This window comes from Cibotium barometz, chromosome 2 (genome assembly GCF_041138505.1).
Source record: "Cibotium barometz isolate CiBa-2024 chromosome 2, ASM4113850v1, whole genome shotgun sequence".
Classification (NCBI taxonomy): Eukaryota; Viridiplantae; Streptophyta; class Polypodiopsida; order Cyatheales; family Cibotiaceae; genus Cibotium; species Cibotium barometz.
The window spans coordinates 57859977-57886179 of NC_141047.1; the positions used below are offsets into that span (position 1 = coordinate 57859977).

At 48.1% G+C, this 26203-nt stretch overlaps 1 protein-coding gene across 4 annotated transcripts in view; it reads right to left on the reverse strand.

The window, feature by feature from the left end:
* Positions 1-1384: 1384 nt before the first annotated feature.
* The window catches only part of LOC147641262 (putative sugar phosphate/phosphate translocator At3g14410), a 50879-nt gene continuing 26060 nt past the window's right edge, over positions 1385-26203 (reverse strand). Inside the window, exons 4-10 of one of the 4 annotated variants that reach the window (XM_086819767.1) lie at positions 20040-20077; positions 19849-19920; positions 19489-19750; positions 19089-19357; positions 18799-18873; positions 18603-18709; positions 1385-1866 (exon numbers count right to left, since the gene is read on the reverse strand). In XM_086819767.1, coding sequence (XP_086675893.1) covers positions 1840-1866; positions 18603-18709; positions 18799-18873; positions 19089-19357; positions 19489-19750; positions 19849-19920; positions 20040-20077 — 850 coding nt within the window. In that variant the 3' untranslated portion in view covers positions 1385-1839. Of the gene's footprint in view, positions 1867-18564; positions 18710-18798; positions 18874-19088; positions 19358-19488; positions 19751-19848; positions 19962-20039; positions 20078-26203 lie in introns of all 4 variants that reach the window. The other 3 variants (XM_086819783.1, XM_086819759.1, XM_086819776.1) reach the window with 3 other exon arrangements.

Sequence of the window (26203 nt, forward strand, 5' to 3'; positions counted from 1 at the left end):
ATTAGCTTAAGCTAATGAGTTCTGGGATTTGGTTTTTAAAAGATGTCATATCAAGAAGTGGCTATAGGAGGAATAGCGAGGAGTTAGGATCTTGTGGAGGTTACCAGAGCCCAATAGTCACATGGGTATCCCAAGATGGCTATATAAAGCCTCTTGCATGCAATTGAGGATGATTCTTACACATGATTCTTGTACATATACAAGATGATAGATATGGAATACACTATGATGTTTTGCTTCTATCTTTTATCTTGTCCTTGATGCATGTCTCTTACACCATGCTCATGTGTACATGTGTACTCCATGGCTATGTGTTTAGCAGCATGTGATTTCCCCCATGTTAGTAATACTAAAGAATGTTTATTGGGTTGGTCTCCATCCCATCTCTATTCTGCACTGCATAGTTCTATCTATCCCTTGTCCAGTCTGTGTTAATTGCGTTCTTGTCTCAAATCAAGATCTAGAATCAGGATCAAGAGCCGTTCCTATCTGAACGTGACTCCTGCCTAGAATCCCCATCCTCCTCAGTCACCTCCCTGCCATAGTTCAGACCCCACTGCACCGGTAAACCCCCCTCGCGGAACCCCAGAGCCCCAACCTGAGAGAGAGAGAGAGAGAGAGAGAGAGAGAGAGAGAGAGAAGACGGCTGGCCTTGCTGTGACTGTAGTTTTATCACGAGCTCACTTTGAAGGTATTGTGCTTAATCTTTGATGACTCTTGATCGATTAAAAGCATCATTCACATGATGGGAGCTACGCACCATGCAAGTTTAATCAGCATTTTAAGTTCTTACTTAATAATTTCTATACCTTATTTTAACCTTCAACAAAATTTCTTTGATATTTTTATCAATATATATTCCTTCAAGCTATATTGTGGAAGCTCTCAATTTGCTTTTACAGAAACCTAGAGGAAGGAGAAGTTGCTCTCTCAAGGTTTAGCAACTTCACAAGTTTCTCCTCACAACTTCAAAGGTTCCTTGTGAATTTTGAATGAAGTGCAAATGAACCCTCACAAGGATAGACTCCTAACATTATTTATAGGTCAATAGATAATGACCTTCAAGCAAATGTCAATTTTCAACATGTACAATATAAGATAACAACTCACTTAATGTAGCCATTCACAAAATGAACCCTCACAAGGATAGACTCCTAACATTATTTATAGGTCAATAGATAATGACCTTCAAGCAAATGTCAATTTTCAACATGTACAATATAAGATAACAACTCACTTAATGTAGCCATTCACAAAATCTTTTTCTACACCAAGTGATCAAGTCCCTATACTTGAAGATCTGTGGTGGTTGTGTTCCCACATGCAGTTAGTGGATATTCTCGTCACACAAGATAAACACTAAGCATGTGCCACACACAGAATCAGTGTTCATTTGCGTCATGAATTAGTGAGAAACAACCCCAATGCAAAATTGAAGGTTAAAGAAGTTAAACCTCAAAAAATACAAACATTCTTTAGTTCTTGCCAGATGATCCCCCACACGTTTAAAGGAGATGCAAGAATTGGACATACACAGCCAAATTGAGCACCTTGGCATATAAGGCAGCATGAACATATTGGAATCAACATTCTCAAGTAAAATTAGAGCCTCATTCTGAACTTACCACTAACAAGCATTCCCTAAAGGTTATATAGGGGTGCTCTCTTTCATCCAAATGGCAATCTACTTGTTGGCCCTTTTCCTTGCAATGCTTTGTCATTTGCTTGTACTTGGTCGAAGGTTCACATAAATGTGCCACCACAGCATCAGGCTGGAATGAGCAAGCAGAGAGCTAGCCACCAACAATCCTTGGCTACAACACTCATTGTTGCTCTTGCTCACATTGCCTTTTTTGCCTCCCATACCTGCACAAAATTTGTCAGCAAGAGCTCAGCTGCAATAAGTTTTTACATCTACACCATTTTCTTTTAAGTTCACTTGAAAGTCAAATGTTTTTCAAGCACAAAATACTGACAACCCCTTTCAATCCCCCCCCAAACCCAGCCACCCCAAACCACGTAGTTGGATGGGGTCGTCTCTCTCTCGCTACTTCCCCCTCTGGATCATTGGCCTTCATGACAATCTCCCACGCGTGATCTTCTCGATCGAAGGGGAATGTTGAGCCACAAGAACAAAGCGACCAAAGCTGGAGAGGGAAGCCAGAGGTTACTATAGGGCCAATCGGAGGAATGGCAGAGTCAATGTGGAGACTAAGATAGTCACCACCTCATTGTGCGGCTAGCCTCTCCTACAGTGCAGGGAGGGGCAGCTCACAAAAACACAACCGAGAGCCTACCGTCTGCAGAGCGGGCTTTAAGGAGGTGTCCTAACGGATAGGTGTTATGTACCTGGACACTAATCTACAGATTAGGGACTAATCCAACGGGGTTAGGGGGGCCCGGGATTAGGGATTAACAGGCTGATACTTGGCTAGGGTTCCTGGAATAGTACAACACGCTTAATGGCCTTTTATAGCAAGTCAGCTATTTATGGCATAGTTATCACTATATAAGTGAGTTTGGGTTATTATGTGACATAGTTGGGCAGATGCACCACTAACGGTCTACCTTGGACCAGGAGAGCTAACATGCTCATGCCCCACACGTGACGAGTACCTAGGTTGGGGTGTTAAAGGCCTACGGGCACGCTTTGGTGGTACAGGACGTCGGAGTTAGACACGGACCTATGGGATTGTGTAGGGAGCCCTAGCCTTGGCTCGGGGGGGGGGGGGGGGGACGCCAGAGTTAGACACGGCCTATGGGATTGTGCAGGGAGCCCTAGCCTTGGCTCAGGGAGATCAGTGGCACCACAAGCTTCGGTGGTACGAGACGTCGGAGTTACACACAGGCCTATGGGATTGTGCGGGGAGCCCTAGCCTTGGCTTCGGTGAGATCGGTGGATGAAGGTCACAGTTGGGAGGTGAGCTAGCCTGTTACCTCATGATTTGGTTTGTGACTAACCTTCATTTTCAACTGTGTTTAGGGAAATTCAGGGAAGGACATCAAAAGATGACAAAGATGGATTGGACAGCGAACAGCGTGAGCTCCCTCAGACACCCCCCCCCCCCCAGGGCCCCTTTTTTCTTCCCGGTTCCCCACCTCGCTCCTCCGTCCTTGCTTCTCGTTTCTCCTTCCTCCCCCTTTTTCCGCAGGAAGATCCTTCAAGTTCTTCAGGGCGTTTTCTTCTCGGCAAGCCTCGGCATTTTCTAGTCATATCCCTCAAGAGGACTCCATGGCAGCCGCTCCGTCGACCCCGACCGAGGCCGCCGTTGCTTGCTTATCTTTTTCCAACGCAGACCTTCAGATCCTCGCCACGACTATTGAAGAATTAGAGGCCTCCATCCTGGTTTGCAAAATTGATGGTAGCCGCCTGTGCGCAGACAACTCAGAGATCTCTTAAAGGTGAGCCTCATTGGTGAGCCTGCAAAGATCGCAAACATTCACCCGTGGCTACTACCAAGTGGAGTTCGACTCGCCAATGGCGTTAGACCGAGACATACAGCTAAGCCCCCTTGCATTGTGTACGGCACAGGCCTTCTTTGCACGGTGGCAGCACCGTTTCGACCCTACGTCTGACCCCTTGGCTAACATGTCAGGCTTCCCAGTGACAGTTTGCTTCCCAGGCCTTAGGAAGGATTACCTTCCTCTTCTCCCGGTGATTGGTGGTGCCATTGGGAAAGTGATGGAATCCCCCCCCCCCAACTGCTACATCGGCCCTCGCACAGGCAACCAGGATTCCATCCCTCCGTATCTGTGTTGCCTCCCCGGATTTAGTGCCTCACGTTATATCTATTCCTTGCCTCCGGGGTGACCCCATCATGCAACGCGTGGAGTATTCATGTCTTCTAGGTCAATGCTTCATTTGCAGGCAGATGGGACATCTAGCCAGAGCTTCCCCTCAATGTCAGTCCAAGCGAGCCTCCGGTGCTCTCTCCTCCCCCCCCCCCCCCCCCAAACCCCCGGTTCCCCGTTCAGATCCTCACCAAGGGGCCGAGAGAAAGACAAGTTCCCAAGCAGCAGAACATCGGGTCCCGACCGCGGACAACCCAGTTACCGGAGAGTGGCAGACGGTTGGCCCGTGCTCGGGCCGACCACTAGAGCTGAGCGTCGTCACCGCGCGCGCCAAGCTGGCAAGAGTACAAGTGGATTTGGTTCTGCCAGAGAACCATTTTGGGCATTTATCACAGCATCTACTCGTTGCGATGGGCCCCCACAGTTTAGCAACCGATTCCTCGTTGAGACTCCTCTCCCGGCTCTCACTGCCCAGTGAGGCTGGTAGACCCCACTGATTCCCTAGCGAGCCTCCTCCATCAGCCTTCCTCTCTGATGGATATCTCCCAGCAGCAACTCTCTCCAGCCTTCCCAACCCCCAACACCCCCCCCCCCCCAATCCTTGCCCCCAACTTTACCCACAGCAATTCCTTCTGCCCCTTCCTCCTAATCCGAGCCCACCCCCCCCCCTCTCTAAAGCACTCCTGTCGGTCCCCAGCAACCCTCGACCCGGAGTGGAGGCAACCGTGAGTTCCATTCGCGCTTGATTCACCGTTTGTCTAAGCCGGTTGAGATGACCATTGCCGCCTCCCCGGTGAGGGCTCTCCCGCCAAAGTCCCCAGGTGGCCCCCCCAAGATCTTGGGGTAGCCTATGGATTATAGTTTCTTCCATGTCTTCCAGCGGAAGGGACAGATATGTTTGAGAAGACAATAGCACCTACTCGGATATGTGTGGTTTTTCACCACTCCACAAAATGGCATGATGATCTTCTCTTTCCCTTTGAGTGCAGCCCCACAGACGGAGTGGGACGCAAAGTCGCTTGTTGCCGCCATCCAGGGTCAAGCAGTTGAGATCTCCCATCATCTTCACGATCTTCGCATCACCGACGTACTCACCCATCTATGGCCATTGGCTAGGATGGAGCTTGGAGGCTCAGCCCACAGAGACCACGATGGGGAGATGGTGGCCTCCAACCTGGAAGTGCTACTTTTTGTGTTCATGCATACTTCTCTCGCAGTACCTCTTCCCCCTTCTTATAGGTACCTCCATTGTGATCGATGGAGTTTGGAGTATGCATACTCTTGCGCTTGGACAGTGTGGCATCACATGGAGGACAGGATCCATGCCCACTTGGCACGCCTTCACCCCAAGATGGATTTTGATTATTCCCTGTCTAAACCCTCGCCCAAGACTCTTTGAGCGGAGGGCAGTTCTGCCTCACACAGAGATTGATATGCGGATAGTCTCATGGAACATACAGGGTTTAGGGAGGCCTCAGTGCTTTCAGAGACGAGGTGTCCTCAGAGGAGAGCTTCACAGAGCCATAGTGGGGGGACCTATCGACATTCTTTTCCTTCAGGAGCATCACCTCTCAGAGGGGCGCACCTCCCAATGCGGGAAGATTTTACCAAGCAAGAGTCATACTTTCTGGTCTCCATCCTTCAGCCCTTCAGGGATGCAGGGAGGAGTTTGTATTTCTGTCAGTGAGCAGCTTTTGCCGACAGTGACACGCTCACGAGTCATAGTTCCAGGGCGAGCACACTGGGTTACCATTTTGATTGGAGAGGATAGCGTTAGCTTCCTCAATGTTTATGCCCTTAACACTGGGCGCACCCCTGGGAGCCTCAGCTTCTCACGATCGGATAGGAGGAGCACCGGTCCCAACCTCTCTAGACTTGACAGGTTTTACATTGACGGTGGGCTTGCAGCCGTGGGAGCATAATTGGTATCTTGGCAGGCTCTGTAGACTATGTCACCCCCCATCCTTCCTCCGCCCCCCCTCCTTCCTCCCCTGCTGTTCGCCCCTACTTCTGTCTGCCCCTCTTCCTCCCGCTGCTGTCTCCAGTCTGCGCACCTTCCCCTCCTGCTCTCCTTGTTCGCCTCCCCTCCTCTCTCCGCCTCCTCCTTTCTGCGCAGTCTTTGCTGCGCTACCCTTCCCCCGCCCTTCTTCGCCTGTTTTTTTGTTTTTTTGTTTTTCTTTTTTGTTTTTGTTTTTTTGTTTTTTTCTTTTTTTCTTTTTTTCTTTTTTTCTTTTCTTCTTTTCTTCTTTTTGGTGGGTTGTTTTTGTTGTTTTTTTGTTTTTGTTTTTGTTTTTGTTTTGTTGTTTTTTGTTTTGTTTTGTTTTGTTATTATTATTGTTATTATTATATTTTTATTTTTATTTATATTTTTATTTATTTATTTTTTACCCCTTTTCCACCCTCCCTTCCTTTCCTCCGCCTCCTTGCCTGCCTCTTCCCCTTGGTTCGGATTGCTCCTCATCCATGTTCAAGTCGGCCTTTTTCTTCGATTAGCATCATGGCTAATCAATCTCCCTCGACCGAGCGAACCATTGTTTTTTCCAAATCCGAGCTCACGGTCCTCTATGCTGAAATCGAGAAAGACTCCAGAACGACCCTCATTGCCAGAATCTTTGGATCTCACCCTTCCCGTCTCCAGGCTCGGGATTGGGTCCTGGCGGCTCTGCCCTCCGACCTCGCCTCACACTTTCGAGATGTCAAGTTGCTTGGAAGAGGTTTCTTCCAAGTGGATTTTGATTCTGACGACGTAGCCTCAGAGGTTTTGAAGGGCAGCCCTTTGCCATTGGGCCCGAGGAAGATATTCTTTCTTCCCTACTCCAGCTATTTTGTCCCTATTGAGGGAGACCAGAACCGTTTCCCGATTACTCTCAGATTCCCAGGTCTTCCTCGCGCATATTGGCCTATGTTAGAGGCCATCGGGTCCGCCTTTGGGCTGGTTCTTCAAGTGCCCCCTTTCCACGCCTTGCCGACATCTTCTGCCCAGGTGGTCACTGCCTCGGCGGATGCTATCCCCAGGGTCATGGTTCTTGCCCGTGACATTGAGCTCCTATGTTTTGCTTCCGAGACCTCGTGGCCCTTTGAAGCAACGTATGGGGATTGCAGGTAAACCCCATCAGTGCTGGGTTTGTCACCAACAGGGTCACTTTGCTCGAGATTGCCCTCGGGCTCGGGGTCGCAAGAGGCCTCGCAAGCGTGCTTCTCAGGCGCCACCTCCCTTGGTTCCTTCCTGTCCTTCAGTCCGCCAGGTGTGGCGAGCTGTCTCTCACGCCCGCTCCCCTGGTGCAATTGATGGGAAGGCCTCCTCGGATCATGTACAAATAGATGATGTTTCTGGTCAGAGGGATGTGTCAGCTGATGCATCTTTGCAGAGAGATGATATCTCAGATCAGGATGATTTTGTGGAGTCCTCTCTACTTGGAGGGGGCGATATGCAAGATGTTCAGCGCAGTGGGGATTATGTATTGCAGGATTTTCAGCATGATGCCATTGCTCTTGATGCCCCGCAGGACGAGCAGGTTTCTCGTACATATGTAGGTACTGTGCAGGGCCTTGGACAAGGGCATGTCAGTGGACTTTGCCCCGTGGATTATCCCGTCCTCCAGCTATGAGAGGTGCCCTCAAGCTGCCCATCGTCTTCTTAGATCGGGGATCAAACCCTCTTCTCTTCCACGAGAATCGTCTCATGGAATGTTCAGGGCCTTGGAGGGCTTCCCACCCGTGGTAGGAAGCGCCTTCTGAAGGACCAGCTTCACCCTGATGTTACAGGAGGGTCTATGGATGTACTTTTGCTGCAGGAACACAAATTGGATAGATCTCAGTGTGGCAAAACTGGTAAGATGCTTTCTGGCCACACCTTCTGGTCCTCGACAGTTGGGACTAGAGGGGGTGTTTGCATTTCAGTGGCAGCATCTGCTATGCCTCATGTTATTGGGCACGGTGTTATCATCCCTGCTAGAGCGCATCGGATGTTGATCATGCATGAGGGTCAGAAATTGGGAATCTTGAATTTCTATGCACCTAACGTGAGAGGTGAAAGGGTGGCCTTTTGGGACACCATTACAAATGTCATTCCCCAGGTTGATCATTGGATAGTGGGAGGAGATTTTAATATGGTTGAGCAACCTTCTGACAAGAAGGGTGTACACGAAGGGGTTTTACACCCTTTGGAACAAACCTCATGGGAGAGGTTCACGCTTTCCTTTTTTGGCAGGGATTGTTGGACTGAGGATGACTTCTAGAGAAGGCCAAACTCCTTATCTTTCTCTTGGCATAACCGCAAGAGCGGGGATGAGAGCATCCTTGCACGTCTGGACAGGTTTTATGTGGATGATTGGTCCTTGGACAGAGGAGGCACCATCGCTATTATGCCTGGCACCACCAAATCCGATCATTGCCCCGTCGTTATCAAGTGGATGAGGCCCTCAGCAAGCCCCTTGGGGTCACATAAAGATTGAAACCAAAACGTCACCCAAGCACTTCTGGAAGGAGGACCTGAAATGCCCACTCGGCACTCAATCTCACCCTCTGAAAAGGTAGAATTCAAAATACTCTGCAGGTGCCAGGGCCAAAGAAACGACAGCCCTTGTGTGCTGCCAAACCCTCTGGTCCTATTGGGAAGAGGAAGGGTCCGCTAAGAAAGCTGGCGGTAGAAGTTGGCAATAACGCGGAGTAGGGAGGAATTAGACTCACCTGGAACCACCCCATCCAGACCACAAAGACAGTGAACTCTATCTCTACGGTAGTGTGGGCCGGTCGAGGCAAAGACATCTGTCTCCTGCCTGGGTCCATAAAGGCACGTGCATGGTAGCAGTACTCAACCCACTCAGTCTCAATGGCCTTGACAGAGGTGTGGGTGTCCTCCATCTGGATGCCTAACCAGGCGCTATCAAGGGAGTGGCTCTTAGAGGTGCAGGGGGGAGGTGAAGCTACGGCATAGGCCCCTCTCCTGCTCACAGAAAGCCTTGATTCTGTCCTAGGTTGCCCATTAGAGAAAGAAGCGTGCCATCCAAGGCCGTGGTGGTGGCTGTGCTGGCCGAAAAGAAAAGCTTTCCCAAATCTCCTTGGTACAAGTGCAAATCTTGAGGTCTTGAATCAAGGAGTCGGGGATCCTGACAATCTGGTCTATTAAAGATCCTACTATCAAGGATCTCCAAGATGAAGCGAAACTGGAGCACGAGCTCAAAAGGTGGTACCCCTCAGGATACCCACTATGTCGCCCCTCTCACAAGCCTACTCATCAAGATAAAAGCGGTCAAGATGGGTCAGATTCTGATCACAAGCCTACTTATCAAGATAAAAGCAGTCAAGATGGGCCAGGTTCCGATCCTCAATGTGTCGATCTGATCTAGAGAACAGTAAACTATGAGGTGAACGTCCAAACACCAGTAAGTGCCAAGCATCCTCGCCTCATATAGAGAAGAGAAACTCCCAAGCAATGCTCTCAACCTAGCCACTATAAAGTTTGAGCTACCTCCCCAATGATCCTCTGGAGACTCAATCGTGTTGAAGCAGCAACCCCCCCCCCCCCCCCCCCCCCCCCCGAAACAAAACCCAAAAAAAAAAAAAACCAAAATGCACCAAGAATCTGCGTAGGGGAGGCCCTGGCTCACTTGGTTCCTAAATCTATGTGATCTCTGACCCCGTTGAGGGCATAAATATTGAGGAGGCCAACTCTGTTGGGGACCTGTTCTCCCCAATAGAGCGTGTCACCCACTAGGCTCTACCCAAGATGATGATGCCTGAATCCACCACTTGAAGAAGAAGTGGACTCCTGATGGAGAAGCAAAATGCACCCTTGTTGCGCAAGAATCCAAAAGCTTGGAACCAAAAAGTGTGGCTGCACCTCGAGAGAAGCTTCCCGCAACGTCTGGTCCAACCCGCCACCAAATGGTACTCCTCGATCATGTGCACATCAAGATCGCCCCCCAATGAGAAGGTAAGTAATATTAACATCTACAAAAGACCTGAAGTGTCTATGAGTCCATAAGTGGTACTGAGCCATGGAAAAAGTAACTGCGAGGGAAGGAAAACGCCTATCACTAGTGTATACATATGTGATGTCACCATGTGACCCTGTACGGGAGGAACTAGCCATGATCAACTAATAATGATGCCCTCCTCAGTCCATAACTCCTCCAAACAATCATCTTGAACCTGTGGCTACAAGCACCACCTAGGCCACAAACGTTCTAGGAGACAATCCACATCTCAGGCTCTGGATGGCCTCTCGTCGGTTCAGGAGGTTTTGGGTGCGGGCTTGGATGGAGAGTAGTGGCAATCTGTCCGAGGCCTCAGGCGCTCTAGATAAGCATGGATGCCCATCACCAAGTGGACAACTCAGAACTGGCCCAGCCCCTGGCGTCATCTTGGAGAGCATCCTTACAATGAAGGTTCGCATAAACTCCCCTTTCAGCTACAAAGTTAAGCTGGAAGAAGACGAAGAGGTGAACCCCAACCCCAACACACGCAACAACCCCCCCCCCCCCCCCCCCCGCCCCGCGCGGCTCTACCCACGATGATGGTGCCTGAATCCGCCACTTGAGGAAGAAGCCGACTCCTAATGGGGATGCAAAATGCACCCTTGTTGCCCAAGAATCCAAAAGCCTGGGACCAAAAAGTGTGGCTGCACCTCGAGAGAAGCTTGCCGCAGCGTCTGGTCCAACCTGCCGCAAAATGGTGCTCCTCGATCTTGTGCACATCAAGATTGCTCCCCAATGACAAAGTAAGTAATATTAACATCTACAAAAGACCTCAAGTGTCTATGCGACCATAGGTGGTACAATGATACCATGGATATCCTGAGCCATGGAAAAAGTAACTATGAGAAAAGGAAAAACGACTATCACTGGTGTATACAGATGTGATGTCAGAATGTGACGCTATACAGGAGAAACTAGCCATGATCAACTAATAACGATGCCCTCCTCAGCCAATAACTCCTCCAAACAATCATCTTAAACCGCCGCCCAGGCCACGAACGTTTTAGGAGACAATCCACATCTCACGCTCTGGATGGCCTCTCGTCAGTTTAGGAGGTTTTGGGTGCCGGCTTGGATGGAGAGTAGTGGGTGGCAATCTGTCAGAGGCCTCAGGCACTCCAGATAAGCATGGATGCACATCACCAAGTGGGACGACTCAGAACTGGCCCAGCCCCTGGCATCACCTTGGAGAGCATGCTTACAATAAACTCCCATTTCAGCTACAAAGCTAAGCTGCAAGAAGACAAAGAGGTGACCCCCCCTGGATGACCCCTGGAGGCACGACAGACATTTGAGCACCCAGATTCCAGATAGCCTCATCCAAGACCCTGAGATATGCAGCAGGATAAAGGAGATTTGGGAGAGGCTAGATTTTCACTCAGGGGCAGCCACAGGTGCCTTGGATGCAGGCCCTGGAGAGATCAGCAGTCTATTACAGCAGCACAGAGTAGATTGTTTGGGTTCCAAGAGCAGGGGAGGAGCATTCGCAGGGGTCTTGCTTCTCTACAGTGGCTTCAAGAGAGTGCACCAGATAGCCCATGGATTGAGAGCCAGCTTGCTGCCGCCCGCATAGAGCTCAAATCCATGGAGGAGTGGCAGGCGGAGTACAGATATCATGCTAGAGCCTCTTTTTGGATGCAAGCGGGAGACAGGGTCACTGGAGAGTTCTTTGAGATTGCAAGCCCACACACGTGGAGAGAGGGCATCCACACATTACAAGGCCAGGATGGATCCATTGTTATAGACCCCCCTCATGTGAGAGCCATCGCCACAGATTTCTTCAGCACCCTTCTCACGGATGGCCCCATTTCCTCGCAAGTGTTGGATGCACATGAGCGGGTTTGGGAGCATACGAGAGAGGTGATCCCGCACACTCTCCGGACTTTCCTCCTGACCCCCTTCACATTGGAGGAGTAGACAGAGGCTATGATGGCATTACCTAAGGGGAAATTCCCGGGACAGGACGGGCTTCCAATCTCCTTCTTTCTTTGTCATTGGGATCTCCTTGAAGGCTGCCTTAGGGCTATGGTCATGGAAGCCATGCTGGAGAGGTTGTCTGAGGGTTTGATACACTTGATTCTCCCAAGGAGGGTGGTGACAGACTACAGATTCGGCAATGGGGACCCATCACCCTCCTAGGGACAGCCTACAAAATTCTGGCCAGGGCCATCAGCTAAAGACAGTAGCCCTTTCTCCCCGACTTGATTCATGGTACATAGACGGGCTTCGTTCAAGATTGGAGTATTCTAGACAACATCTTCACCTTCTCGGAGGAGACCATGTCGGCCAGGATGTGTAACGCATCAGATCTGACTGTCCTCCTTGAGTTTGAGAAAGCCTATGACAGAGTAGATTGGGGCTTTCTAGAGGGGGCGATGTGCAGGATGGGTTTTCCAAAGGAGTGGGTCCAAGGCGTATTGGGACTCTACTTGGCTTCTCACAGCCAGGTTCTTCTTGAGGGAGCTAGAGGTGACACATTTCCGCTTTCTCGATCAGTTTGGCAGGGTTTCCCTCTAGCACCTTATCTCTTCCTGTTTGTCGCCGAGGCCAGGAGTAACTTTCTTTCCACCCACGAGACCAGGCTCCAGGGAGGACTGCGTCCTCCCATCCGAGCATAGGAGCTGCTCGATTTTGAGTTCGCCAATGATACAGCAACATAGCTGTCGGACCTCCAGAGGTTTGCCGAGGCGATTGACATTTTCTATCGTGCATCCGGAGCACTATCCACTAGCACAAGTCGTGTGGATTTTGAGTTGGCTCATCGCCTGCCCCGACTTGGCATCCAGTTGAGGCTTTTCAGTGGGTCTCAAGGGGCACATCTGTGCGTTATCTTGGATGCCAGGTTGGCATTGACATCTCCCCGGAGCAGCAGCTAGCACCTGTTCTTCTGAGCATTTGGAAGAAACTGTTGTGCTTGAGTTCTACCAAGCTTTCCTTAGCTGGCCGGGTTGTGGTGGTGAACCAAGTTCTTCTCACCACCATGTGGTACATCAGCTCCTGCTAGTCTTTCTCCTAGGCTTGTATCGGTTAGTTTCAGCGTTTGATCCGGAACTTTCTGTGGACTGGCAGTGATGACAAGAGACCCTGCCAGGGCCAAGTTGGCCTAGACAGCCGAGACGCAGAGGGGACTAGGTATCATCAACCCCTCCATTCAAAGTCGTGCCCTGTTTGGTAAGTTGATTGTTCGAGGCCTTGTTCTGAGTGGTGAGCCTTGGAAGGACTTCCTCCTAGAGCTAGGATCTCCACCTGCACCCCAATCCTAGGGGCCCTTGGCCTCATAGCATGAGATAGATTTTCACAAAGATGCGGGCACATGGCTTTAGCCTAGCATTTGGGGATAGATTTGCACGCAGTCTCTTGCGTGCTTGGGATCATCTCAGGCCAGCCCTGCAGCAGTCAGATCCAATAGCCTCCAAGGAGCAGCTCCGACAGCCTCTGATCTGGAATCCCATGGTCCTTCTTCCTAGTGGTCAAATGTTGGGGGCTTGCCTACACGTATCGTGGGGAGCACAAACCCCGCTAGGTCACTTGGAGATTGGCCTACATTCAGATAGTTACCCCTAAAGGCTCAGCAGAGAGGCCTTATTGGGATCTGGGACAGAGACCAACTTAGCCTCGACATTGACAACTCCATCCCTCAGGAGTGGCTGGCCCCGATACCGAACCCTCCTCTGTAGAGGCTGGGACTGTTCACTAGGCATGATATACCCTAACAGTTCGTGACACGAACGAGTACTCTGCCTTACTCACCTTCTCTATTGGGCGTCATGGCAGATTAGAGAGATCAGAGACCCGCTTAGCGGACCTCCCTCAAGAATGGCTGGCCCCGATACCAAACCCTCCTCTGTAGAGGCTGGGACTGTTCACTAGGCATGATATACCCTAACAGTTCATGACACGAACGAGTACTCTGCCTTACTCACCTTCTCTATTGGGCTTCATGGCAGATTAGAGAGATCAGAGACCCGCTTAGCGGACCTCACGGGATGCACATTGTGGAGGGTGAGGGTGATTGGTTTTCACGACATCAGTGGCACATCAACCCTCCACTGGCCAAGGTGGCTAGACAAAGACTCTAGCGGTTATGAATGTGGAAGGACCGGCCTCTTACGAGTCTCCAGTGGGACCCAGGAGAGTGGACATGGCCAAATCCAAAGGAAAGTGAGGAGTCACCTAGTACCCCCTTCTTTGCTTACTCTTCACGGCTGGGCCGCAGAATTCAGATGTCAGAGATGGAGGGAACTCCAGCAACGGCAGTAGCACATTGGCAGTCCCAGGGCCTCCCACTGCACTCTCTCAGATTTCTGGAAGCAGTTGTGGGATAGTTTTCGGCCATAGAAGGTTACTCTTTTCATGTGGCAGTTGCCTGTTTGGCTGGAGGGAATCTCAAAGGCAGGAGCCAACATCCTTTCATTAACTGTACTAACATTGATAAAGTCAATTCGTTGGGTAAATGGCCGGGTAAGCACTATGCGCGAGGGGGAAGCGCTTCCCCGCGGAACAACGATCACCTTTCACTAGGTCATGGTCACGAGGTTACCATTCTATTTACTCAATTTCCCAGAAAGAAAGGTATGAATCTAAAGCACCATCCATTAGCGTGCGAACCCCTCAACCACAGGGATGGAATGGAACGCATTGACATTGTCTTCCGTAGGCCAATGGTGGGTTGGAAGAAACCTCACCGCTATATCGGCAGGACGTAGACACCGTTCACTCGCGCAAATGATGTGGGTTGCTTGCCTTTGCCTTTGCCTTTGCCGGAATGGCAGATTCGCGCAAGCAAGTTTTTTGCAATGCAGAAAATAGATCGTTTCGAATCAACAAACAGTTAAGGAACTGTCCCATCGCTCCAACTTCCCGCATTTACGAGAATCCAGAGCTTGCCAGTGAAAGGTGATCGCTCCGCTCAAGCTTCCTTCGGCTTCCCCTTCCTTCTATCTCTACCCGGCTTCCACCTTTAAGGGAAGAGCTTCTAGACCCGGTTTCAAAGGCATGCCGAACCTTCTTGCACGAATCAAGTGATGTTTATAGCTTCTTAACCAATCATTAAATTAGCTTCTTAACCAATCCTAAAATGCTAGGCCACCAAGGGGGGCGGGAACAAAGTGAGAGGGTAGCTCCGCCATGAGACTTTCGCAGAGTCCTTGCTTTGGGAAGAGCGCGTGAGAGGAAGCCTTCCTTCTTTTCAGTGCCAACTTGGCAGGGGAGGGATAGGATTTGCACAACCATGCTCCCCAAGGGAAGCGACAGTAGGCTAGGGGAGGTGTAGGCTTTTGTTGGCACATAGGAGCTTCGCAATTGGTACTTGGTTGACCATTGGGGGTAGACCAGCATTATGTCAGGTGTGGCCATCCCCAGGAGTCTCAGCATCACTATCTTTGGGATTGCCCAAAGGCTCCGCAGGTCTAGTAGAGGATCCTATGCATTTTCACTTTAGATCGGGCTCCCACCCATTTTGTTTCGTGGGGCACAATTGCTTGGCCCACTGAGGCCACAATCATCATGTCATATGAGGAGGAAGGTGGGGAACTAGCCCTTCAAGTCTCTCACCTTCGTATTTCCACAGTGCCACTTCCAACTCCACCTACAGGTCGCTGGACTCCAAGTTCTAGCCAGAGATGGGAGATTTGCAGTAGTATAGCTGCATGGCATATATGGAGAGCTCAATGCAACGAAGCCATCGAAGGCACCCTCACCCCGCCAGCGGAGTCTATCCAGAGCATCTGGCTCGATATCATTCATACCCTCCGAGGTCAGTGGGGGCAACTTCAAGGTGGCTCACACTACATGAGGAAGCGTCGAGAGGCTTGCACAGTCCCTTTCTTACACACAGTGGTGGCAAGCCCACTTGGCATTACAAACCACCTGTGTGGTTATTTCCCCCTCTCCCCATTGTATGAGATAACCTTCTTCTCCTAAAGCGGCCAGCCGGAGGAGAAGTGCATCCTCCCCTTTTGTTCATCTTGACTCTCGTTTCCCATTTGGGGACGGATTTGTACTTAGCCATTTTGGTTGTTCTTCTCGGTAACTAATAGAAGGATCTTTTTCCCAGGGGCAAAAAAAGAGGTGCACCCCCCCCCTCCCCCCCATAGGAAAATGAGGTGATAGCTCAAGTGGTGAAGGTGTTTGTCTATGACCAAGAGGTCCTAGGTTCAAAACCCCACTAGGTGCTTCCTCAGCGGCATCACCTATGGGCGGATAAAAAAGCACCTACTACGAGTGGTGGAAAACAGTAACTACGGGAGGATCTTGGGCCTAAGGCCAATCGGACAAAAAGAAGAAAAAAGAAGAGGTAACCCCCCTCACCTTTGCATCGAAGGCATCAAGCTCCAGTGCTGACCACTGAGTCTAGCTAAAGACATCTACAATCCAAAGGTCGCCCAATAGCTGTGAGAATCATTGGTTTGGTCCCAGAGGGTGCCCTCCACAGAGGTGCTGTCCCACTCCCTCTCAGAGACCACGCTCAACGGGAAGGACAACAATGCCACTCCTACATCGGTGAGGGTAGGGCAAGAGTAGTGCATGATGAAGCAAACTCGAAGGGGAACGACTACATAAACAAAGAAACTAGCATCAAGAGGGAGGCATTCAAGAAGGCGCAATCCACGGCATGACCCATGACTGGAGGGGGCCCACCAGTAGATTCACAGGTGAGCTGAGACTGGGGAAAAGGTAATGACTGTCTCTACCGGATCTGAGATGAGAGCACCCAGAAGAGGAGGAGAGGGAGGGGATGGCAGAGGGTGGGAATCAATGACAAGGTCAGGATACCAGAAGTGGGGGCAGCCTGTACGGAGGGGTCGAATCTGAAGAAGGGATAACCGAGGGGTGAGAAGCTGTGGGAGGAAGGTGAGGGTGAAAACCCCATGGAGGATGCTAGGCCTGCAAGATCCACTACAGGCCTCTGACCCAAAAGGTATGTTGCAAGCTCTACCAGAAGATCCTGCAATAAATGGTTTGCCATAGAAACCGTTACCTCGAACTCCGCCTCTGGGACACGGTGCCCACCGTGCCGGAAATGGAAGCACAATCAGGAGCTATCCACTCCTGCTCGAGGGCAGCCTACTGCTGCCAATCCTGCGGGGGAACTGTCTGACTAGTTGGAGCTTGCATGCAAGTTTCTTTGTTTTTTCTTTTTTGGAGGGCGGCGGACGCACCGCGGGAAGGAGGGGGGTGGGGGGGGGGGGGGGGGATACTACGGCTGTACAAGCGAATGCTGCTGGGCGCCATGGGCTACTGCAGGTCCTGAGGTGTCGCCTGTAGGGGTTCGCGTCGTGTGTCCCTCGCCGAGGGTAGGCGATGGCGCACACATGGTAACTGGCCCATTTGGCAGCAGACAAAGCATTGCCTAAGTAGACTTGAGAACTTGATCCTTTGCACTAAGTGGGAGCCATCCAAAAGAAGAATCATGAGGGGGCAGAGGAGGTTTCCTGGTGAAGTAATGAGAACTTGAACAGTAGGCAGTCCTGCTGCCGTCACGATGGTGCCCGCTGCCGTTTGAGAGGACTCTAAAACCTGGCCTAGAGAGCGCCCAAGCATCAAGAGACAAGCTCAATATATTCCTTGGGAAGGCCATGGAATCAAACCGTGACCAAGAAACCAGTCCTGCCCACCAATGTGTCGACGACAAGGTCAGGACTGCACGATGACAATCCTGCAATAAATGCTTGAGCTCAAGATATTCCTTGGGAAGGCCATGGAAGCAAACTGTGACCAGGAAGCCAGCCGTGCCCATCAACAGGTCCGAGTATGCAGAGAAACAGTAGTTCCAGATGGTGAAGTACTCATGGGAACTTGTACTGTGACACGACTCGGCAACATGGTCTTCTCCGCAAGGGCCACCGGGACAAACTTTTTCGGATGTATCCATTGTTAAGGAACTGAATGTCGACAATCCGGCCCAGATCGCTGACTCAGCGGCTTGCAAGAGATCTCGGATCTGACCCGGGCTGCCAGCAAACTTGCAGGTCATGGTCTTTAGTGAAGCCACCAAGCTGCTGGAGGTCCCCTTCCGAAAATTGACAGTTGAGGGTGGCCCCAGATAGGAGGGATGGGGCAGCTCCCACGAAGCCCTCCGGAAGGGGAAGACCAAAAACTGTGGACCAACTGCCTAAAGAATGCAAAACTAACTAAGAAGTAACCAAACAGAAGAGAACATGCGAACGGCAACAAAAAGAAAAGGAAAAAAGGGGGAGGATACAGGCAGAAGGCCACTCTAAAAACAGGAAGGGGGAAGAAAGAAAGCAAGAAAGAAAGATTTATTAACACCTACTAAAGATTCAAAGGTTTATAAGTTCCATCTGTAAACTGAAAATCATTACATGGACATAAAAAGTGCCAAAACCCACATATTCTGTGGGTCCTACATGTATAGTGAATAATGACGTTGGTACAGCTGGTGGTGCTCATCCTGTGTCAAAAGGAGGGGGGCACGAACAGAGGAAACAGAGGCAGAGGAGCTGGGGGCAGTGGGTGGCACAGGAAAAGAAGACGGAAGCAGCGAGAAGGTAGGAGAGAGCCATCAAAAAGGAGTTCATCCAAATGCTCAATAGCCTTTCGTATTGATTTCCCTTTAGCCAATTATATGTTTCATGGTGTCACTTTTGGATGATATAAATTCTTTTTGCCTGGTTTTGCTGAGATCTCCCCTCTTTGGAATCACATGCATGTTGTAGCTAAGTTGTAAATGTTAAGGTGCCACTAGCATAGAGAATCAACTCACAAACATATGTATATTAAAGCATGGTTTCTACTCATGCACATAGTTGCGAAAGAAGTTATCAGGCTGCACCTGAGTGTTTCTAAATCATCAAACTTGAAATGCTACACCTGACTTGAAGAAGATCCATCATGTGCAGTACTTGGTGGAGCCTTGGTTGCCTCTCCTTCAGCTTCTCTCAGCTTTGTCTTGTTATAAGCTGCTACTCCAGCAATAGCTGCATCAATTTTGAGAATAAAGTCATAACCTGCTCTGAAAGCATAACAAACATAACCTGCTTTGAAGAAGATCCATCGTGTGCAGTACTTGGTGGAGTCTTGGTTGCCTCTCCTTCAGCTTCTCTCAGCTTTGTCTTGTTATAAGCTGCTACTCCAGCAATAGCTGCATGAATTTTCATAATAAAGTCATAACCTACTTTGAAAGCATAACAAACAGTTCCAATAATAGTTAAAATCAGCAACGTACTAAACCAGACTTTCGATTCTATAGCCCTCAATGTTGATGAAAGTGACCTTTGTGTCACTAAACAGTAAGGCAGAGACCAGTACAACAACCCAATCCTTGTATAAATCAACAACATACTAAACCAGACTTACCGATTCCATAGCCCACAATGTTGATGAAAGTGAGCTTTGTGTCACTAAATAGTAAGGCAGAGACCAGTACAACAACCCAATCCTTGACGACTCCGGCCACACGGATTGTCACCGCACTTGTATGTGAGATGACAAGGACAACTGACACATTCAATGCAAAGGTACATAAAGCATTGAGAAATAGAATCCAAGGATCGAAACTCCATTTTTGTGTAAGGTCCATTTTTGGCTTCTCAAGAAAAATCCATGGAATGAATAAGCAAATAGCACTGCAACACATCAAGACCAAGAAGTAAGAAACCAAAGAGAACTGATACCATGATATCAAATAGCGCATTGATCGAACTTGACTGCAAGAAAACCAACAACTGTTAGTGTCAAAACTACTGTGGGGGAATACCTGCAAGGGCTTATATAATACATCATGCTAAGGGGATTGAGCTTGAGACCCTTCCTTTTAAGAAGAATTTCTATGCAAATGAGTCTGGATGCCTCTCCAATGACACCACCAAATTGATACACCACTCCCACCCAATTGAAACCAATTTCTCCATAGGAAGCCACTACAACCCCCAAACTAATGATGGACATTATGGACAGCATTTGTAGATTTAGTTCCTCTAATCCAACTGCTGCACCAAATAGAAAGACTGCCACTGGCACTGAAGAGACGAGAAAGCCATAAGTCTCAAATAAGGAATAAGTATTTTCAAGACCAAAAAAACAAGTATGAGAGGCCTGCAAAAAGCATAGTTCTTACTCACGGCCTTTAGCATCTGTGCAAATGCTACCGAAATGTACAAATATGCTGTATTTCCAAGCCACAAAGTCACTGCAAACATAGCTCCAATAGGAAACACTGACGTTGCATAGCTACCAAAAAAAAACAAAGAGCCCCTTCAAACATAAGAATTCTATACACAACAAACACCTTCAACAGCCAAACCTGACCTTTCATGATCTTGTAAAAACACATTAATAGCCTTCCCCTGCATAGGCACATATTTTTTAAAAATGAACTACAATCGAAATAGAAATAATTTGTTAGCGAATGTCAACAAACCACAAAATGATGCTTGGAAAGAAGAGTTGCAGCGTGAGCATGAGACTATGAAAAGGCATTGGAGACGGGAAGATGAAAACCTGAACCAAAACCTGAGCCAACAGCCAAACCAGAACTAGAACCGCAGATCGAGCAACTGCAACTTTCCAAATCCTATTTGGAGAAGGATGAGGTCAGCCTGATAGTTCCCAAGGAGGTGGATCTCTCCAAATCTTATTTGGAGGAGAATGAGTTCAACCCAACAGTTTCAGAGGAGCTTACAAAAAATCTATCCGAATTTTACGAGGAGGAGGAAGAGAGTACATGTGATTCAAAAGATCCAGAGATCACGCCAGAGAACTTGAAGACCAAGTCAAAGAGCTTGGAGATCGGGCCAGTGGATCTAAAGTGGAGTCTTCAATTAGACTGGAACATAATCGAATCAAAGGTGTATGGATTACCCCAGAGCTCCAAGCTTAGTAGGAGGGGATGGCATGTGCATCCGTTAACCAAGATGCTCATGGACATGCTTATCCTTATCAACAGATATATGACCAAGATAAGAGGTAGAATATGGTCCAATTTGAGCAGTCTTGGCAGCCCAAACGATGCCCAAAAGTGCCCAAGACATAGCCCAATGATTGGGGTACAAGTTGGACACATTATGAACACAAAATATGACTTTTTGGACAAAGTTTTGTGGGCTGAAAAGGCAAAACCGACTCAATTACGAATTTCTATCTTTCCCTATAAATAAAAAATCATTAGGCATTCATTAGAATCATCATTCAAAGATCTGGAGGATCCATTTTTCAAAGTCTACAAGGCAGCAAGGAGCAGTGGTGGAACATTAGGACCTTCTCTTGTCCGATTGCAAGTAGAGGGCTACAAGGATCTTTGGTATGCATCATGAAGTTGTGAATCAGTAAGATCATTTGCACGAAGATGTGAATCAATAAGATCATTGTATATATAGCATGTTTTGGCAATATACAATAGATCAGGTCTATCTCTCCTTCTCTTCTGTGTCTTTGCTAAACATAGAATTAGCATTCAACTTCTTTGCTTAGCATTAATCAAGAACACACTTCCGCGATGCATGTCACATGGAGAGCTGAGGTGACAAGTGCGAGGCCACTTGTCTCACTTTGATCCACTTTCTTGCCACATGTCCCAATCTAAAGGATGGGTTTCCCCATGAACTTTACCTCTAAAAATACCCCAACTGGTAGACCTTCTGCCAAATGTGCTTTGACATGTCCTTGCATTTGCTTAGCTTACGAATGTAATGAAATAGTAATCCTTGTAAATAGTAATCCTTGTAGATTTTAAGAGTCTATTCCTTTGGATTCCACCTTATTAGAAATGTATGTGAGAACTATGTAGAAGCATGTTTCAATGCTAGATCTCTTTCAAATCCTCAAGAGCTTACTATACATGCTTTCCACTTGACAATTAAGCTCCAATGTCCATTTCCGCATCAAGAAACTGTCTTGGGCACCTAGTCCTTTATACTAGATAATCCCTCATTCCCAAAGCTTGCGCATCCTTAATCTTTCGAGCATCCAAATCCATCCACATATGAGGAATGTCTAGGTTGGTGACATGGCCACAAACCTATTCTTGCTTTTTGTGTGATTGTTAGAATTTCTAAGAAATCACCTATTCTTTTGACTATGCTATCACCATAAAAGCAACTTGAAAGCAAGCTTGCTTTTTCTTCACAAATCTTCCTAATGCCTTGCAAAATTGGACTTCCCTTGTTGAGGTGCTGCAAGTATTTTTCGTCTCGGTTGACGATAAAACACATGCAAGGCAAATATCCACAAGTATGTGAGGTGCCCCTTTTGCTTTTTGGCTACCTTCCCTTGCACACTAACTTAGTCGCCTAATTCTCCACAATTCCAGAGTCTAAAGTTCCTTTTTAAAAAAACTACTTGTTATAGATTTGGCATCCATTTATCCACACTTTTTCTCAACCAAAAAACAGCTTTTGATGCTTGGACCAGACCCCGCACCTAGTGTCACAAACGGGCACGTGTATACGGAACCAATTCACTACCAAAACAGCAAACATACATCAATCATTCCTGGCATATACATTATTACCATCATTGTGAAACATTACATGAGCATATACATCCTGCAAACATAAACCAACTTGCACATGACACAGCACTAGGGGCTAAAGTTGGGCCAGCCTCCCCCTGAGGTATCTTTATTACCAACAGAAGTATTTATATCTACAAGATACGGGTGCCCGGAGAGTACACACTCATCCAACCGACACCAGATTTATCCAACTGTGAAAACATAGGTAAACACATTACCTGCAACTCCTCGATCACCAACCAAGATTGAGTGGTCACCAACCACTCCTGTTGCAACACCCTCGGTCACCAACCAAGGTTGAACCATCACCAACCGCTCCTGTAGAAATACCCTCGGTCACCAACCAGGGTAGAGTGATCACCAACCACTCTTATACTTTGATACAGCGGTCACCAACCCTCTAACAAAGTGCTGTCCCAAACCTGCAAAACAGTAACCAGCCATGGTTTTGGCTCACTGGCCACCCACAAGTTCCACCAGATCACATCCCCAGGCTTGATACTTGTCTAGGGACATGTTTGCTCAAGTTTCATCGCGAGAAACCTCCTGCAAACTTGTAAAAACAGCCAATAATGGCCCTTACAACAGGCGGCCAGCTCCTGTTGAGGCTCTCTTCACTCCGTCCAAGCCCTGTTCTCTCAGCAGAGTAGCACAAAAACGGTCCCAACAGCCATGCACCAGCTTCTGGAAACAAATCTAACAGCCTGCAGCCCTCTAGATGCAGTCGGCCAGCCTTGTAGAGAGAGAAAGAGAGAGAAATAGTAGCCAGCCAACCCTGGGACTCTTGTGCTCTTGGCATGTACTCCACCTGTAGCTCATGCAAAATGAGTAAAATTGCTGTTTTTCCTGTCCAAACAGCTCCTAACAACCCAGTGCTCTACAAGTCAGGGCTCGCCCACTTTGGCCCTCCCACACCCAGAATAGAACCTCGTGGAGCTATTTGGGAGTGCCCGGGTGCCCATCTCTCATAATTGTCCTTGGTTCATTAGAAATAGTCCAGCCTAATGTGAACTCAATTATAAAATTATAAGTGTGTCCGCCCACACTTTAAGTGAATGTGAACCCTGCACCCAATAAACCTTAGTAACATGAAATAATGAATAAATTGGGTTAAGTGTGCACACTTACCACCTGCAAAACACATAAGGAAACCATATGAGTCCCAAACAGGTGTGCACACGTGTATCCACGAGTTGTCCAGGCGTCCCCGGTGCCCATGGACATTCACAGGCAAATAACCAAGCAATGTCCAAGCATCAAAAACAAGTCATCCATGCATGTGCAACTCACATACATATGCTGGTGCACAAACATAGTGGATGAAATCTCCCAACTTACATCTTGTACATCCAACTAGCCCGTTCACAGGCGTCGTCCACACAAGACAAAAAAGTACTCACCAGGGTAACCACCCTTCCATGAGGCCAGAGTCACTCACCAGGGTTACCACCCTTCCATGAGTTCATAAATCATGCCAGAAACTCACACCAGGATACCAATCCTTCCATGGAGCCCTTCCACATGTATTCAATCATGACATCATTCCAGACGTCTGCTAGAGAAGTGGTGACATTCCCCCCGGCTTCTAATCAATTGTCTGCAACTCAAAAGCTTCCAAGTAGGCCGCAAGAAGATATGGATAATCTTTAAAATATGCCTCGTCCATCCACTTCGCATCAAGTGCTGGATAGTTCCTGAACTTCACAAGGTACTTACGGACAAGCCTGCCTCTTGCACCTTTCCGTTCCTTGTGAAAAACAATCTACTCAGGCTGCAATACCTCTTCCAGCTCATCAACCTCGGGTTGATCTTCCATAACCGGTTTCACCGGCTCAGGACCAATATATCTCTTCAAGAGACTAACATGGAAAGCATTATGAATCCGCTACCAGCCTGTAAGCTACCTCATTGATCTTTTTCCAAGATCTGAAACGGTCCATAATACCTGCAAGATAGCTTCGGATAGTTACCATCTTTCCTAGTCTGCTTGCGAAGGCGAGCCTTTTGGAATTTTAATAGAACCCAATCTCCTTCCTTCAAATCCAATTGCTTTCTATGCTTATCTGCAGCTTTCTTATGCTTATCCTGGGATCTCTGTATGGCTATCCGGACCTATACAAAGGCCGTATCCAAATCCCTTACATACTCATCTATTGTAAATATCTCATCCTTCATGCGAAGGATAGGTGGCGAAATAATATTGACATAAACAATCTCAAAGGACGCCTTGCCCGTAGAAGTATGCACTGTATTGTTGTAAGCAAACTCTACCAGTGACAAATACTTCTCCCAATCTGATTTGCGATCAACCAGATAGCATGTCAAAAGATTAAGCACTGCTGAATTTGCAATCTCACTCTGCCCATCTGTATCTATATGATATGCAGAAGAGAAATTCAGCTTTGTTCCCATGTTATCAAACAATGCTCGCCAAAAGAGACTTGTGGTGCGAGGATCATGATCCCCCACAATCGTTTTTGGCATACCATGATGCTTGAAAACCTGTGCCATGAATATCTTTGCCATATGCTCTGGTTTATGGTCTTCCGTACCGGAATAAAATGTGCATGCTTACTGAATCTATCCACAATAGTCCAGATGGCATCATTCCCTTGCTGCGACTTAAGAAGACCTGTGATAAAACCATGGCAATACTCTCCCAAGGCTGATTCGGAATCAGCAACAGTTGAAGCAACCCCGGAGTCTTATGCCTGTCAAACTTAACTTTCTGGCAATTCATGCATTGGCGCACATAGTCATCTATGTCTTTACGCATTCCTGGCCAGAAAAAGTATCTCTACAAAGCCTGTGTAGTGGCAAGGATTCCTCTATGCCCCCTGCATAAGGCAGTGCATGGCATTCATCCATTACTTTCTGCCTCAAATCCTTATGTACACATAAGCGATTATGAAACATCAAATACCCATCACGTATGGAGTAATTCGGGGCAGTTATACCCTGCTGAAAACCAGCCCATATATGCTGAAAATCATCATCTGTATGATAAGAATTTCGCATATCTGATAAGTCCTGATGATAGGCTACTGTAATAGCACTTACTTGAGGCCTTCGGGATAGTGCATCGGCCACTACCAGGAGTATGTAAAATCTGAAAATGAAACATAGATAGGAAGTTTGCCCATCTCATATGTTTCTCAGATAGCTTAGTCTATGTAAGAAAATACCGTAGACTCTGATGATCAGTCTTAACCTCCCAAAATTCCACATCGTGAGAGCATGAATCACTACCAATAACTCTTTCTCGTAAACCTGCAAGTGGAGCTCGGCATGTTGCAACCGACGGCTCTCATATGCCACTGCATGGCCTTCTTGGTTCAACACTGCACCAATACAACTCCCACATGCATCACATTCCACTGAGAAGGGTTTATGCAAATCTAGAAAGAAAGAAAGAAAGAAAGATTTTATTAACGTCTTCCAAAAGACCGAACAAGGCCTATGAGACAAATCAGTGTACCTGTGTGGGGTATCCTCTATCATCCCAACAAAATGAAAAAGTACTGAACTAAAAAGCTGAATCTGGGTGTGCAATAAGTACAATGAGTGGGGGGGAGGGGATGGAGCTCTACTACTAGGAGAATGCAAAGCTATATGCATGGAGTATACAATCATGATATGCAACCTAGCTAGCTCCATCTTGTACCATACTGGGGATATAAAATGGTATACATCAATGAAGGTTGTGTCCACAAATCCCTGAAGAACATGCCTGGGCCTGCTCTGAAGGGAGCCAGTCGCTCCGCACCCTCTCTGTGAAACTGAGCTCTGATCTCTGTCATCTCTCTCTTGTATAGGCGTGGTGTCCGAAAGCCAGGTGTCCTCTGTCTCCTGTGGGCTCTTCCTTATTCAGGTTGAGGAGGAATCTTACATCAGGACACCTCAAAAGCTGGAGGGAGGAATCTTTACATGAGTCCTCATAGAAGTATTTTTTTACAGCTCC